Raw genomic sequence first — 16,256 nt, forward strand, 5'->3', positions numbered from 1 at the left:
GTCTCAAGAGCTTCGATCTAGCTACAAGGAAAATCGCTGTAGAACATATGGATCGTGAGAAGACTGTGTTCCTCAAGCCTGACGGCCTTTAACAATTCATCATCATGGCTTTTGGCCGGTGCAATGAGCCAGCAATGTTTGAAGCGCTAATGCACACGCCGCTTCAAGATTGAAATGGTTCACTTGCTTATGTTACTTTGACGACGTGATACCATTTCCTACCATTTTCGTGGCAAGCCTTGTGCGCCTGTGAACGATACTGGCTATATTACGTCGAGCAGGGCTTTAGCTAAATTTTAGCTAACACAAATGACAGTGGTTGGCCATCTTGTTGATGCTTCCAGCTCAAAGCCTACCACCCTCAATCTGAAAAAAACATGTATAGCTGTGCCGAGATGGCGCTTCAACCCTCGGAGGCAATGCCACGCTTCTACGAAAGGCAAAAGGAAGGAGCCATCACTGGGCAAAGACGACGGGAAGGATGATGTCGTTCTGCATATGTACTGTCCACGTTTTTGTTAAGAGCCTTGCATCTCGGCGTAAATACACGCCCCGTGCATGGCCAGACCTCGTGTGTTTTTTACGTAACAATGTTTGTACTATATCCGAATCTGAGACGTCCACGGGAATCTTTTTAATCGCAGTATTCAGTGGTTTCTCTCAAAAGATAACCTGCCATGCGCCTGAAGCTCGCTAAAGAGTTAGAACATCGCTACTTACATGGTAATAGAAACTTAAGTTTATCATGACGGAGCAACTTCTTCTGTTCAATGTACTTATGAAAAACTTCAAATCATTCGCAATATTATTAGTGGAAGAAAAAAAAGAATTTTGATGACTCAGAAGTTATGTGCAAGCTCACCTAACCTAGGCTGCATTTGTGCGTAGTGCTTTTCGCACACTTTGTTCGGAGCACACAACACCAACAAATTTGAGCGAAAAAAAAATAACTATTTTGTAGCTACTTCCAGCATCTGCACACAATTTACGATAATCCCTTCTTGTCATATTAACTGCCTCAAAAACCGACGCGACAAGGCAGTTTGCATGTTTCACATTTAATTTTGGCCATATCATGCTCAAACTTGTTGAGCGAAAATGTGTGTCAGCGCTGGTGATTTCAATCCAGCGTGATTAGGTGGTACGCAGGACCCGCAAGGACCGCAGCGCCGTCTTAACTGCAGGAATGCGGTCGTAGCGGCGTCCGCATTGGCCAGCGTCATCGGCTTCGTACTCGAGACCGTAAAATGCCCAGCCCACATTGGTAGTGGTCCCGCTCATGGTACGCCTGACTTTCATAACCTGAATGAGAAACGGGAAACAAAATTGAAACACAGGCCAGTGTATGTTACGTCTAGAAAAAAGCTTGACATCAATTTAGGAAAGCCGATACCGGTGAATAAAAAATAAAAGAAGGTGTAAGAAGGGTTCGTTATTTGACTAGAAACTGTATCGCACATGTTGTATCCTTTATTGTTTCAGTTTCGTTTCTTTCAGTGTACATATTGTCATCGTCATTCACTATGATTTCCGATATAAGTGGCTTTACTGTGACGAATAAAGAGAGTTGCATACTGCGCTTGCGTGGTCCAGTGTCATGCGTCTAGTCTGAGCCAGACACCACATATTGGCGACGAGGGTGGGACTGATTGACTGGGCCCCTTCAAACTGTAGGTACATGATATCGCTGTTCGATTATCATTCCAAGTGGCCTGAGGTTGCCTTTTCATCTACAGTGACGTCACAGAGTGTGATCGATTTTTTGCAGACTGTGTTCAGCCGAGAAGGCTATCCGGAAGAAATTGTCACAGATAATGGGCCTCAGTTTAGATCGCAAATGTTTGAAACATTCTTGAGAGAGAGGGGTATTGCGCATCGTTGTTCTTCTCTGTACTATCCACAAGGAAACGGCGCAATTGAACGCTTTAATCGCGTGCTGAAAGATTTCATGCAGGTTGCCCGATTGGAACAACCGCCCCTCCAGGCTGCTGTGGTTGACTATCTCGGCATATATAGGTCGACGCCGCATGCGACAACGGGTGTGTCGCCAGCCAAGTTGCTTCACGGGCGCCAGCCAAGGACAAGACTAAATACAGTGGGTTTGCCGACAATAGAGGGTGTCCATGCCAGTTCGAATAAAAATGTTCCTGCTAGGGTTAAGGCGAAGCAGACGTATGCAAAACAGTATACGGACAGGAGGCGAGGTGCGAAAAGACCAGCCTTTAGTGTAGGGGACTTCGTTCGTGTACGCAAGCCAGCAGGCGGTGGGAAAGCGTCGGTAAACTACATGGGACCTTTCAAGATTGTCGGCAGAAAAGGCAAAAATAGCTTTTTGATGAGCAACGGTCGTTGCTGGAACGCGTCTAAACTAGTTCGGGTTCCCTGCAATCAATCGCAGACAACAGAACAATGGGCATGGAAATTGCCTCATGACTACTCGGGTACCGCTGGGGCTGGAAGCCGCGCAGACGCTGAACAGGGTGAACTGTTGCGATCACCGGAAACAAGGGCTGAAGTTAATGAAGAAGTGGTTGCTCCTTTAGAGGATTCGGTGGAGCAACCTTTGCGTCGCAGCACTAGGGTACGCCGACCTGTCGAAAGATTTGGGTTTTCTTTGCCTGAACAATAAGTGTTTAGTTCGTGTTATTTTGGTTGTTGCAAATTACTATGTTGTATTTTCAAGCGGGAGGCGATGTTGTATCCTTTATTGTTTCAGTTTCGTTTCTTTCAGTGTACATATTGTCATCGTCATTCAATATGATTTCCTATATAAGTGGCTTTACTGTGACGAATAAAGAGAGTTGCATACTGCGCTTGCGTGGTCGAGCGTCATGCATCTGGTCTGAGCCAGACACCACAGTACATTTCGTTGCCCCATTATTATTTTTCAGTAAGGTCGCAAAGAATCACTTCCTTGACGCGATAGCTCTTGCAATACACATAATGTGCAATAAGCCACATAGTGTTTTGTTCCGAGTGTGTTAAAGTCATTATTTACAGGTGCGAGAGAGCACTCTCGTTTGATATTTGGGCAATCTCATTATTCGCGCACATGCTATTCTTGAATAAAACAATACGATGTCAGTGCCACCTAATAAACAAGAAAAGCCGACTGGTGAACAAGACTAATAAAGACTAACCAGGCGTGTTGATTAATTGTCACAACATGTACAAGAATATAACCTAATTTAGGAACACTTCCGCAACTGGGAATGCGACGTGTTAGAAGACGTGAGAATACGGGGGGGTCACCCCTATTTGTTACATAGATGTTGAGCGGGCATTAGGCACTCGTAGCAGCTATTGCCGCTATCGGCACTCTCCAGGATCCGTATTGCCCGCACCTGTAGCACCGGCAGTGTAGCTGAGAGCAGAACTTTTTTTTTTTTTTTGCCCTAAGCTAAGTCAAGCATCTCCATCTGTTCAAAAGTATTTGATGAGATACACAACATATCGACCCATAGTCACCAAAGTTAGCGTGGTCAAGATGCCTTGATCCCAGCTCCGCAATGGGAATGCTTAATAGCTGGCAGTGTCTGACTGTAACCATACTCTTTCACGGCTAGGGATAATGTTCGCTGCGAGCAGTTTGCAAACGCCAATCGACAGGTAGTCACCTTCTCCTTGAGGATCTCGGGATCCTCGTAGACGTAGACGCCTTGCATCGATTCGTCCTTGGCGAAGTACATATCACTCACGTTGTGATATCTCCTTGGTTGGCTGCACATCTACGTAAGATAAAAAGCATGAAATAACGATTGAGCAGGAACCTTCTGAGAATGTTATCAAAGTAACCCGATATCTTCTGCAAATCTCCTAAATTAAATGAACACACTAACAATACATCCGACACTGCTGGCATCGATAACGATTTTTGCGGTCCAGATTATCGTTTACATGTTTTGGTGGATGGCATGGCAGCGCGACGACGACGGTGTGGCGTCAAAGGACTGACATTGACGGAGATATTGATGGTTGGACGAGGACGGCTGTCTGACCAAGATGACACTAAAAAAAAGAAAAAAGGAACCGCGACAGCTTCACTACGATGGCGCAATGATGGTGGCACGAAGTAACGAACCGACAACACTGTGGCGATGGCGTTAATACAACGGCTGCGCATGTACGCTTCCTTCGGCCCTCGTTTATTTCACAGAGGCCAAATACTCTTTCAAGCATTGGCAATCTGACCTTGCATACAGCGCGCACTCTCCGACTTGGTCTGAAGGGAACTGTGGTGAGGGTTGCAAGATTACACGGCGCATCTGGACAAGAGACGTGCAGCGAACGTCGCCGGCGAACGCGCCCGGCAACCGCCAGCCCAGGCGATGGTGATAATGATGATAATCATGATGGTGATGATAATTGATTGGCTTACCCTTTGAAACGAGATGGCGAGGAAAAGTCTTCTAGCCTGCTTGAGCTACTGAGGTATGCTACACCTGGTTTTCATTCTCGCTACGGAGAAACGCGAGCAAAACTATGTAAACCTTCAGACGCCACAATGTTCTCGCGCATGTGTGTATGACAGAGCTACAGTTAAGAGCATGTATAACGAAAAGCTTTATAACATGAAAAAAGACAAAAGGACTTCGTTTACGGTTCACTTCACTGTAAAGGTCAAAGTCCTCCATTCTGATCTGAACAAATTTGAGAATAAAAGAAAAGTCGACCTGAGTACCACTGCAACAGCGTGGGCAGGGCGCGTACAACGTACAGAAATCCTTATTTGTCAGGAAATTCTAGAGATACTTAGATAAAGGCGTGACTACTCTTATTTTCCACGACTCGGTCGACCGTATGTGCACGGCTACCGACCGAGAAAGCCCTGGCATGTGCTCGATGAAGTTTGCGTTATGTTGATCACTCCTAATCAGATAAACCAACGCGGCTCGCTGCACCACCGTGATTGGTCAATGTGATCGCACTCGTAGTGTACAGAGTTGACCAGTGTTGGTTTCTACGGGCCGCTCCTGGCAGTTCGATGATGAAGATTTCTACGGCTGTAGAGTTGCTTTTTTCGCGAGCTGCAGGGTGTAGGCGGCAGATACGTTACCGAAATACAGGGTGCTTTCTGACTATACAGAATATTGGAAAATTAACCGTAAAGGACAGCATATTTTAAACCTTAGGCTCGATTACTAGAAGCCGCGGAGATTACTAGCACGAGAAAGCAAAATGCATAATCCACAAATTACGCGAAATCATTAATTACCTTTTTAAATAGTTATCTTACGGCACATACTTCAATCCACGAACTGGAGCTTGTAAGCTTGCAAGGCATATTCACTTAGACCGAATCATCAGGATCGCATGCTTATCGATATATACGCCATGAAACATGACGTAACAATGCATTATTGTTTCACTTACTTTTTGAACTGACCACCGTTTTATGCACTCAAACGCAATATTAGCTCTAACACTCGCGTATTTCGTCGCACACTTAGGAATTGAATAGCTAGAAACTGGTGTCACCCTGAAAATTTGTTCAAAGTAGATACGCGCAGGGAACTCTCCGGTTGAAATTCGTAAATTGCAATACATCCCGCAAAGTAACTAATTGAAATGTTATTTATTATATTTTCGGTAATAACACGATTATGCACTTTGATTTGTCGTGTACTAATGACCGCTTCTTCGAGAGCTCACTGACTAGAATTATGCTGCCTGCCTTAGGCAATTTTTGAAAATTCTCTACGGTATAAAAAAGTACCAGGTATTATCATTTCATCATTAAACGCAGGCTTGCATTGCTCGTGAAATTGTTACGCCGTTCTTTCCACTTTCCATTATAGATAATGAGAATTTCAGCGGCGGGGCCGGTCCCTAGAAGCGTTCGTTGTGAAACAACAAATGACCCTTTGGAACGTGTAAATTTTATTGCTGCACAGGCGAATTTTTTCTACATGCTTTTGGCTGTAGTGACGCTCAAAATACATATGGAAGTTGGGGTTTCGGCTAGTACATACGAAATGTTTCGTTATATCAGTGACTTCTTTATATAGGTGAGTTCATTCATGAGTCGTTCGGCGGCAAACCCGCAATAACACTCTGGACAACCATGAAAATAACTGAATAGTGGCCAAAGAGAAGTATTCACTCAATGAAAGTGCAACTGAATAAATATGCCCCAAGAATATGCTTACAAACAACTAGAAGGCTCGTGCCTGAGCGTTGCAATGGTTTTACGTAATTTTAACAGTGCTCTGTAATCATGGAAACAGAATAAAACAAGTAGTTTTATTATTGCGTACCACTTACGTTTATTTAATCTACGTTTAATTGATACGACAATATAACTTCCGTTGTGCCGAGTATAAAATGGCAACACAGCTCGTTTTATCAGTTTTTTTTTGTATTTAGGGTGAATAGCACTGCGCAAAATAAATTTGAATATGTCAGCAACCTGCGCTAGGACGTGGTCTATATTTTCACACCTCACAGTTGCCACGCTCTCTTTACCAGATGGACTCTTTGCAATAATTTGTAGATCGAATTTTACAAAACCCAGGTCAGTGCCCTTCCACCTAAGTCTGAGCGAAACCGTCATTAGCTTTTGATACTCTTCCGCTCATATATTCTAAACGTGATAATGCATAAGTGGTGACATTGCTATGATGTGGACATACTAGCAAAAGCAGTAATCTGTAGCGGCGCTTTTTCTGACGCTATTTCTTCTCGCTCTTTTTTACGCTTCGTCAGTGGTACGGGCGACGCTCCGCCTGCGCTATCAGTGGAATTGGTCAGCCTTGAATGGCGGTTGATAAGACTGGAATAGAATTGAGCGGAAGGCATCACTAGAAGATCCTGTCCTGGTTCTAAATTCTTCTGGTGCCCTTGCAGCTATAACTGGGGTTGAGTGTTTTTGGTTGCAATCGCGTTTAATTGGGTGTACGTTTCTGTTTTCGTTCTTTTTCGTTATAATAGAATAGAGTAACTTTACCTCCATCTACATGATGGAGGAGGCTGCAAGTAAAAGCTGCTCTAGTAGAGGCAGCTTGACGAGGCCCGCAGCCCCCCACAGAATATTCGGCAACAACATACATGCAAACATATATATATATATATATATATATATATATATATGAACCCACATACTCGCATACACGCATGCACACCCACACCCATATACATACAGAGCCACTGCTGACTATAACAACAATACTTCGGGTAGCTTGTGTGGTTCTCGTGGTGAATGTAAATGAAACGATAAGAATAAGAAGACGCCGCTGAACATTACATATATATATATATATGCATATTACATTACATATATATATATATATATGTACACAGAAGCATATATACGCACTTTATGTACATACTAGCCGATAGGATGTACACTTACCCAGTAATTTAAAAATTCTGCACATACAAGTCTCTCAGCTGTTGGGCCGTTATTTGCGTGACATCAACGCCTAGATTATTATATTTATTGAGAAGCAATGGCATTGTGTATCCAGCTTTTCTCTTAAAGAATTTGTGCTTGGTGTGACCACCCGCCGTATCACTTTATGACGGGTAACATAAAATTTGTCATTTAGCTCAAGGTTACAAAGTTCTGCATGGTTACAAAGTTAATGCATATTTTCTGTTTTTTCGCTAACTAGGTATACAACTAAACAAGTTTCGATTTATTTTTCGTGATATGTGTATTGTCGTGTATGATATGTGTATTGGCTTGCAAAATAAAAGTATGTATAATGACAGGCATAAAATGGCACGTTTATTCGCCAAACTGGAAAAAGAATTAAGAAACACAAACGTACACGGAAGCAAGCCGTTTAGATATTGACTCCACACAGTAACGTACATTTCACTTAAAATCAAGTCGCGATTACTTTCCGATTGTGATACGCACGCAAGTCTTTGCCCTGGTTTTCACCATACGCGCCCTCGCTTGTCTCGTTATCACAGCGACTTTACAGGAGGCCATCTCAAGATTTACACTCGAACGAAATTGGCAAGCCAAGGAGGCGATGGGCCGCAGTAGCTTATGTTGGCCAATCGATCAGATGTAATCGCCGAAAGACAACTAATAGGAAATTTTCGAGGAGAGCGTACTGCAGATATTCACTCAGCTCTTGCTGCAGGTCTTGTATCGAGTCAGTGCCACCATCAGCAAGCTTGAGGTCGCTCTCGTAGTTCGAAAAATGACGGGGCACTTCAGGCTTCACGTTTTTGTCAATTATACGCCCGTCAGAACCAGAATGTTGTTAGTGCAGCCTTATGCCCGATGCTACGCAAAACGTTCTTTTGACACTGTCATTACACTTTTGTGCCACAACTTTACAGCAAGGCTGAAATTTTCGGACCGTTTTTCTTCGTTCCACACGGTCAGCAGGTTAGCAACTTCACTGAGGTATCCTCGCTCCTCCTCGGCCCACCCCTGCATGATCCCACCTAGCCGTAGCTCGAGCACAGAGTAGATATCCCACACAAACGTGTCCGCCGATTGTTAAGATTGTCAAGAACTTTGCCAAGATTGTGAAAAGAGAGTTCGGCTATTCTCTCACAAATTATTCCACCTCCGTCTTGGCGGCTCCACGAGGGATACGGAATAACCGCTCGCTGGCGTCTCGACGCGTCCTCGATAATAGGGGGGAACATTCGAGTAATTCAGCCATAATTCAGTCATTTGTGCACCCGGTGGCTGAAGAAACCGACCCTTTTCAGTTAAACCCTAATTGGGCAAATTAATCTCGGCAGACATTTATCGGTTTCTTTCTGTTTACACAGAAAATGCAGAACTATAGCTACAACCGAAGGGTGTGCGACACTGTGGGCAATGATAAGTGTTTGAAAATGATGTACCATTTTGTCGTATGGGCTGAGGCTGAACACGAAGCACCGCCTGGTGCCGTTGATAGTCGGCACGGTAGTGTCGGGGCTCCGTATAAACTGCATGGCCGGTATCCAAGAGGAGAAGGCTACCGCGGTGTGGCTCAAAGCTGGACTCATACCCGACTGCGTCATCCAGACGGCGGTCGCCTGCGAAGCCAGCAGCAAGGCAACACATAGTGACGTAGGGTTCGCTGTGCTGCCAATAACTGCGGGGAGGACACATTTACCGTGAAATATTCTTGCTGAATGTAACTATCCGGCGCTTGACTTGTTTTTGTGGACCGCCCCCGTAGGCAGTGCAATCTTACACGGGGTCTGGAATTGGGACGTGGTGTTGAATGTGGAGTGCACATGTGTTATCAAACGCCGAGATAGCGCCTAATGTGACCTTAAGACCCAGTAGAGCGACGATGTAACATTCTGCAATCACGGAGTGCTTGACACGTACGCCCTCGGATTCTATGGGTGAGCGATTTTGGTTCTTCCGCAAATGTGCATTGGTATGAAAAATGACGCACATGTGGCACCAGTGAAATTACTGGTGATTTCACCGATTGAAAACACTGTCGAGACCACAATCAGCAAGCCGATGGGCATTGACTAATTATTTCAAGCGATGTACATTTGTATAGTTGCACATATTGTAGCATAGTTCAAAATGTACGCAAGCGTCATATTAACAATGCGATGTTACATTAAGATCACACCTTTTCACAACCGGAAGAACGGGCGCTCGCCGCAAGAATGGGCGCCTACGAGCTGCGCTGTAAAAAAATTCTAGGCTTGTGCTCCCAAAGTCTCTCCGCGCACAAGAATATCGTCACATTGCCGTGACAGCGTAGTCTAAAAACTTTAAAAAGCGTGAATATAAAACCTTCTCAATATTGGGTGAACCTGTGCCAAGGAGAACAAGCCACACTCTAAATAACAACGATAGCGGCAAGCACAGTCGGTGATTGTCGAAATGTGATCTGCGGATCAAACAAGTGTGCTATTTATAAATGGCCCAAAGAACCTTCCATTGTAATCGCTGATGCTCACTTAAGTTCTAGAATGTACAGCAGCATTCGCGTCGCATACATAATTTCAGTACACAAGCGCCGGAAACAACAGAGGCAACAGATAGAGCCATGAATAATATTAGAGAAACTTCCGATGTAGAAAGGTGCACCTTGCGCTGAGCCAGAACCATTAATATTCGTTTGCCGGTGAAATCCCGTCATCTGATAAAGATAAGCAAGAAATCGTGCCAATGGCCCCCACATAAAAAGCATCGTGCCGATGCTACAAACACGAGAACAAAAAACTAAGCACACATACAAAACGAAATATAACAAAAAGTAAACAAGGTCCCAGAGTTTGGTGCCGACGGTATAACGGCTTAACTCGTGAACGGCGCCGCTGTGATTGCGTTATCACGTTTGGCACGACCCCATAGTCCAGTACACCAATGCATGATATTGTCTTGTAGGGTCCGCAATCCGCCGTGGTTCCTCAGCGGTTATGGTGTTGGGCTGCTAAGCACGAGGTCGTGGGATTGAATCTCGGCCATGGCGGCCGAATTTCGATGGGAACGAAATGCGAAAAAACACGTGTACTTAGATTTAGATGCACGCTAAAGAACCCCACGTTAATACAAGTTATTCCGGAGTCCACACTACGGTGTGCATCATAGTAGATGGCGGTTTTGGCACGTAAACTTGCATAGGTTAATTTTTTTAAGGATCCTGAATAGCGTCGCAAAAGGTGTGCACTAAGTCCTTGTCGGTAAATTTGAGTACGAACCCAAACACGGTCACCGAGCTGGTATTCTACGTAGCGTTGTTGAAGATTGTAGTGACAGCTCTCCGTAGTTTGCTGGATCTTGATGCGCATTCGGACGAATTGTGCTTCTTGGGTGCTCTGCAGATGGTGACGTCGAGATTCTCTATGTCGGTGGTGTACGGCAGCATGGCGTTGAGAGTCGTCGTCGGTTTCCAGCCTTAAACCAGCTTGAACGGTACGATCTTCGTTGTTTTTAGCACTGCCGTGTTGTCATCGAAGGTCACGTCTCGCTTTCAACGTCGACGTACTTGGCTATCATGTCAAGGAGCGTGTCGTTGAGGCGTTCTGTTAGGCCATTTGTCAGCGAGTGGAAGGAGGTTGTCATCCGGTGACTTGTGGGCCTATATTGGAGGATGGCTTGACTAAGCTCAGCGGTAAAAGCAGTTCTTGTGTTGGTGATGAGGACTTATGGCACACAACGTCGCAGCAGGATGTTCTAGAGGAAGAACTGTGCCACTTCCGCCACAGTACCTTACGGCAGGGCTTTCGTGTCGGCGTAGCAGGTAAGGTAGTCGGTGGCCACGATGATCCACTTGTTTCCAGACACGGGTACTGGCACGAGCTGAGAACGTGATCGACAAGCACAGCCTGGCAGCCTTCGTAGCTTAGGCTCCCTTACGCCTCACCCCTATGATTAATAAGGTTGTTGCTCGCTCAATTCATTTGTTTTCAAATTCTGACGTCGAAAAGGGCTTCTAAATGTACATCCTGATCTGCTGAAACGGTCGGCAAGGAGGCTAGATAAGCTGTAGCAATCCTGCTGGTCTTCTTGGTGGTGTCTTGCAGCCGCTGGCTGTCTCGGGAAGTATCGACGTATTGGGTGACGTCGACGTTCAAGCGTGGCGAATAATATTTCTCCTGAATCGTCGCGATCGTTCGGGAAAGCGGAAGATGCCCTGCCATCGGGTCATCATGAAGTGCGTGTGGAACCTCTGGCAGCAGCGTTGCAGGCACAGTCACAAGGTAGTTGGTGCGGACTGGCGATTAGTTTTTCTTTACGTGGACGTTGTCTTGCAATAAAGGTGAAGAAAATCTACGCAGAAATACTCATGAGACAAAGTCGGTCTTCCCTTTGTCTACAACTGTACAAGGCTTCTTAAAGAAGCTTCGGGTCTGCTCGCTGCTGTTCGGAGAAGTCGTATGCCCTACTTGTTCCTAGGAAAGTGTCGCCGTGCTGGTCATCTTGCGGCGGCGGGTAAATCGCTGGGCAGGAGAGGCAGCCGGCGTCAGAGTGCCTTCGTGTAGACATGCATGTCACCACGATTCCGAATTCTTGCAGTCGGGGGCTCCGTCATGCTAGGTGTCCTGAATGGTCCTTTAAATTGGCTAGCCAACTTGATGCTTGATGCCCGCTTACGACTTTGAACGGCATGCCAATATGTAGACGCGAAATTGCGTGGCAGCCCAAATTATGACAGAACTTCTGTGGTTAAAAATGGGATTCTTCTTTCCACAGCGACTAGATAGCGTAAGATATGACTCCTTTCAACTCCTTGTTTCCTCTGCACTAGGACAACGTCAAGGCATACGCTGCTTGCGTCGGTGTGGATTTCGGTATTAGTGTCTTCGTCGAAGTGGGCGAGTATTTGTGCTGACGGCAGGCCTCGGTTTAATTCCCCAAATGCCGTGACTGGCGGTGTTTCCCACTTAGCTTTACGTAAGATTTCGTGAGGAGAGTAGCAGGCGAGGAGATGCGGCAAAGTTCCTGACAAAGTGCCAGTAGTAGGTACACAGGCAAAGAAACCTGCGCATTGCCTTCTTGTCGACGGGCTACGGAAAGTTTCCAATTGCAGCTGTTTAATGTGGAGCAAGAAGCACTACTGACTTGCTGATCATGTGGAGCAGGAACTGAAGTTGTTCGCCTTAAAAATAAATGAGTGATTTCGAAGCGTCAAAATGCTTCAGCTGAACTAAGCAATTAGTTGCAGTGGCAATTATTATAATAATAAACGACATGCATTTAGGAACTGAGAAATTAGGCAATATGTATTGCTTGTCATTCAGTATTTATTTTTCGGCCTGTCGTCTACCATCCTTCCCAGGCTAGTACTCAACCATCTCCAGTAGACAGTCACAAAATACCAAAGTAAGCGTATTAAGTTGCTGTTTGAAGACGCAGTCAACAGATAATGAAGGCAAGAACAACATTGGGGAAGCTATTTGTACCTTTTAGTTGAAGTGTAGAAGTTACAAGATAAAGGTAATAAAAGTGTAGGGACACCATTTCCCCCAGCAAGGAATGACCTCACTCAGCACCCTGATGTGGCGGCAATGCGTAGGCGTCATGAAGCGTTGAGTCATATGGCACCCCCCCCCCCCCCCCCCCACACACACTTTTACAGCGGCTGTATTATCTATTCCAGGAATATTTCCGACTGCTTATCCGAGCCCACAAACAGTGCGAAGCGAAGTGTAACGGAATCTACTGAAAAAGCCAAACACGCGGCAAGTGGAAGTAGCTGCAGGCGCTCACCTGCGCTTCGTCAAAGGCGATGGTACTTTCATTGGTCCACATTGTGATCGGGCTACCCAGGCAGTCGTCGTGTTTCAGTTGGTTGTTCTCGATGATCAAGAGGTGCACTCTGCGTGAGAATGTTTTTCACCAAAAGCGTTTAGGAAGCAAGTATACATGTTGGAGCAGTGCAGTGTATATAAAAAATAGCTTATGCAAAAAAATCTGAACAAATTTTCATTAATATGCGACTGATACCTCCATCAATATTGTAATTTTATTTCACTTCTGTATTCCTGAGTTGTAATCTGTGAATATTAGACGGCATTGTCAATACGAATCACGGAGCCAGAGATCCATTGACAAACATTACATAAACATTAGAGCGTGATACTGGCGCGAGGAATTACAGTATTCAGTTTGAATTGGATGGTTCTGGCTTCCAAGTCCATGAGCAATCAGTAGTTCGGAAAGTTTACGGCGCCAGCTGAGCTAAATCTTTGATCGAGTATAGTCCACTGTGATTGAAAATAACTGGCGGCATGGTAATAATCCTAATAGACGTGCTATGACGGATTCTTTTTAGCAGCCAAATAGAAGTGCAAAGACAAACCAAATCAAGTCAGGTGATTGCATGCATATACAAAGGGAAATCGCTGGCCAACCAAAGCAGCTACTGCATGTCTGCCCATGTTTGCGAAGCATGCTTGCAATACCCGATTAAAATTGCATATCTCACACAAGCACCACAAATCGCTTTGGAGCAGACATTAGATCAGGTGTTTATTCGTGACACACAAAAACTCATAGCTCACTTCGCTTACTTGACAACGCAAATGCACCCTTGATCTAAATCCTTCCAACACCATTACTTGTTCGTAAAAAAAGCAGTGAACAAAATACAGCCGGCCTATCAGAAACGGTGCGAAACGTATATCCCATTTAGTTGAACATCCGCATCACATAATTCATCCAATAAATCGGTTCGATATCGATATGTGATATCCCACAATATTTCAAGATGGGTTAAAATAATTCCGGAAATCTGCATCTTCGTGTCTTCCAGCCGTATGTAGAGGAGACACTAGTATTGTCATTTCTGTGTGTTTTACTGTGTGTTTTTCTTACAGTTACTCTAACAAAATCCAAAGCGAATCAGCACTTTGACTGTTCGATGAGAATGTAATGACATTTTTTCCTCAATGCAGTGCAATGAAATAGATAGAGCATTAATATTTCCTGTCTGTTGTGCCGCGTTGTCTTCGCGGCGGCTTTGGCGCCGCAATGCTGGCACCGCACCAGAACCTGCCTTCGCAAGCAGTTTTTGAGTTCAAGGTTTGTCAGGAACAAGATTAGGTACTTTCTGGATTTTTAAATATTTTATTGACACCAAAAATAATTGCATATATGGCATAATTTGACAAACAAAAAAACTTACTTCGCCTCAAGGTACTCATATTGTTAGAGACATGTAGTGAAACAGCCACGGCTGACCTGGCCCAGCATTATAACCATCCAATAATGTATCTAGCAAAACTAATTCGTGTCTTCCATACTTCTGAAATCATAGTTTTCTTCAAGTGACATGTGTATTGGCCCGTATGACAGCCATAAATTATTTTCTATTTCGTCTGTATTAAGGAAATTTAGCATGCTTACTTAAGGCAAGATGCATGAACCTGTAAAATGATAAATGTCCATGCAAAAGTTTAAAATTTAATTTTCAGCCCCGCATCACCCTTAAGGAGATCATGTTACAATGTAGCGGATAGAATCGGACGTGACAGAGGTATACAAGTCAGTGCAAGGCACCAGGGACACCACCTGCCGTCGAATGGTTTTACGGAGTACCTGCACAAAACCCTCCCCGACATGCTAGGAACATGCAGCAACGCCTATCAGAATTCCTAGAACGCAGTTCTTTGCATGGCAGCTAGCCTTTGCCTGCCCCGCTGTTGTGCAAGAAACGGCCTACATGACGCCAATAAAGATAATTACCAAAAGAAAACGCCATTAAGACCTTTAATGATATATTGCCGAATGTTAGCGGCAAACTCAATCTCGACGTACAAGTACGTTAATGCATTAGTCTAGCATGCAAACGAAGCTGGTCACCTCGTCTGCCTGCTCATTAGGAACAAGTAAAGGATCGACAACCGACGCTAAATACTTCGATGACACAGGGCGTCGATGACACTGCTTATTTACTTTATGCTTACGTTTCTGTTTCATGTTTTGCTTGGAGCATCACGACGAGCTTTTAAGACAGAGGCGCGGACTTGCGTGGCTTTGCTTGCTGCCAGTGACCGGCTTTCATCGTCTTAACACCGTTATGAAGTTGCCGTTCGATGCACAACGTGTCTACCGTGCCGAAGTTGCTCGAATACTTTTTACAGCGACGCTCTTAATGTGGACCCTGTGCCGTCGCTGTCGGTGTTTGCTAAAATTACCATCACCAGCAATGGCTCGAGCGTCGTCGTCTTCTGCCACAGCTTGCTCGGCGCTACCGCGCGAACGCGCCCGTGCCACTGTTCCCGCGGTTGCCGTCGCCGTGTTGCAAAGCTAGCTGCGTTGCCGCTCGTCGTTCCAGCGTAGAATTTCACTTTTCTGTCGTCGTTCTTGGGAGCCCGCGCTTACGGAGGTATGAGCCATTGCTGAGGGGGGGCATGAGCCATTCATTGTCTTACGTGACCGACAGAATTAATTTTGAAGGAATCTTATTTTGAAGAATCGCAAGCGGCGATTCCGGGCGGATGCTGCTAACCACGCAACCGAGCAAACTCAAGACATAGAAGGCAAGAGACAACAGCGAACTGCGGGTATACCGTCACAGACGCCATTCTCTCCGTCGCAGCCAAACGTGTGTGTAACCTTATTAGGAAACACAAAGAAGCCAATCGTCAAACCAATCCAACCGATCCTGAAAACGATTACAGCGCCCGTATCTCCAGTGGTGGGCCTTGCGCCCAATATACGGACCACGAATAGTGCGCACTCCTGAGAAAGAAGCTGCCTACCACAAAAGGGAAAATGAGGTGAAAGAAAGGTGAAACATAAGATTTACAATAAAGATTGCTTGCGAAGTTTGACTTGCATGGTGTAACACTCGGTGAAACTAGCTGTTCGACCATCT

At 45.1% G+C, this 16,256-nt stretch overlaps 1 protein-coding gene across 1 annotated transcript in view; it reads right to left on the reverse strand.

The window, feature by feature from the left end:
* Positions 1 to 1,042: 1,042 nt before the first annotated feature.
* Positions 1,043 to 16,256, reverse strand: part of LOC126534364 (uncharacterized) — a 49,064-nt gene continuing 33,850 nt past the window's right edge. Inside the window, exons 4-7 of the mRNA XM_050181644.3 lie at positions 13,145 to 13,253; positions 8,818 to 8,994; positions 3,618 to 3,728; positions 1,043 to 1,302 (exon numbers count right to left, since the gene is read on the reverse strand). Coding sequence (XP_050037601.1) covers positions 1,135 to 1,302; positions 3,618 to 3,728; positions 8,818 to 8,994; positions 13,145 to 13,253 — 565 coding nt within the window. The 3' untranslated portion in view covers positions 1,043 to 1,134. The remainder of the gene's footprint in view (positions 1,303 to 3,617; positions 3,729 to 8,817; positions 8,995 to 13,144; positions 13,254 to 16,256) is intronic.

The sequence above is a fragment of the Dermacentor andersoni genome, chromosome 7, assembly GCF_023375885.2.
Source record: "Dermacentor andersoni chromosome 7, qqDerAnde1_hic_scaffold, whole genome shotgun sequence".
NCBI classification, from domain to species: domain Eukaryota; kingdom Metazoa; phylum Arthropoda; class Arachnida; order Ixodida; family Ixodidae; genus Dermacentor; species Dermacentor andersoni.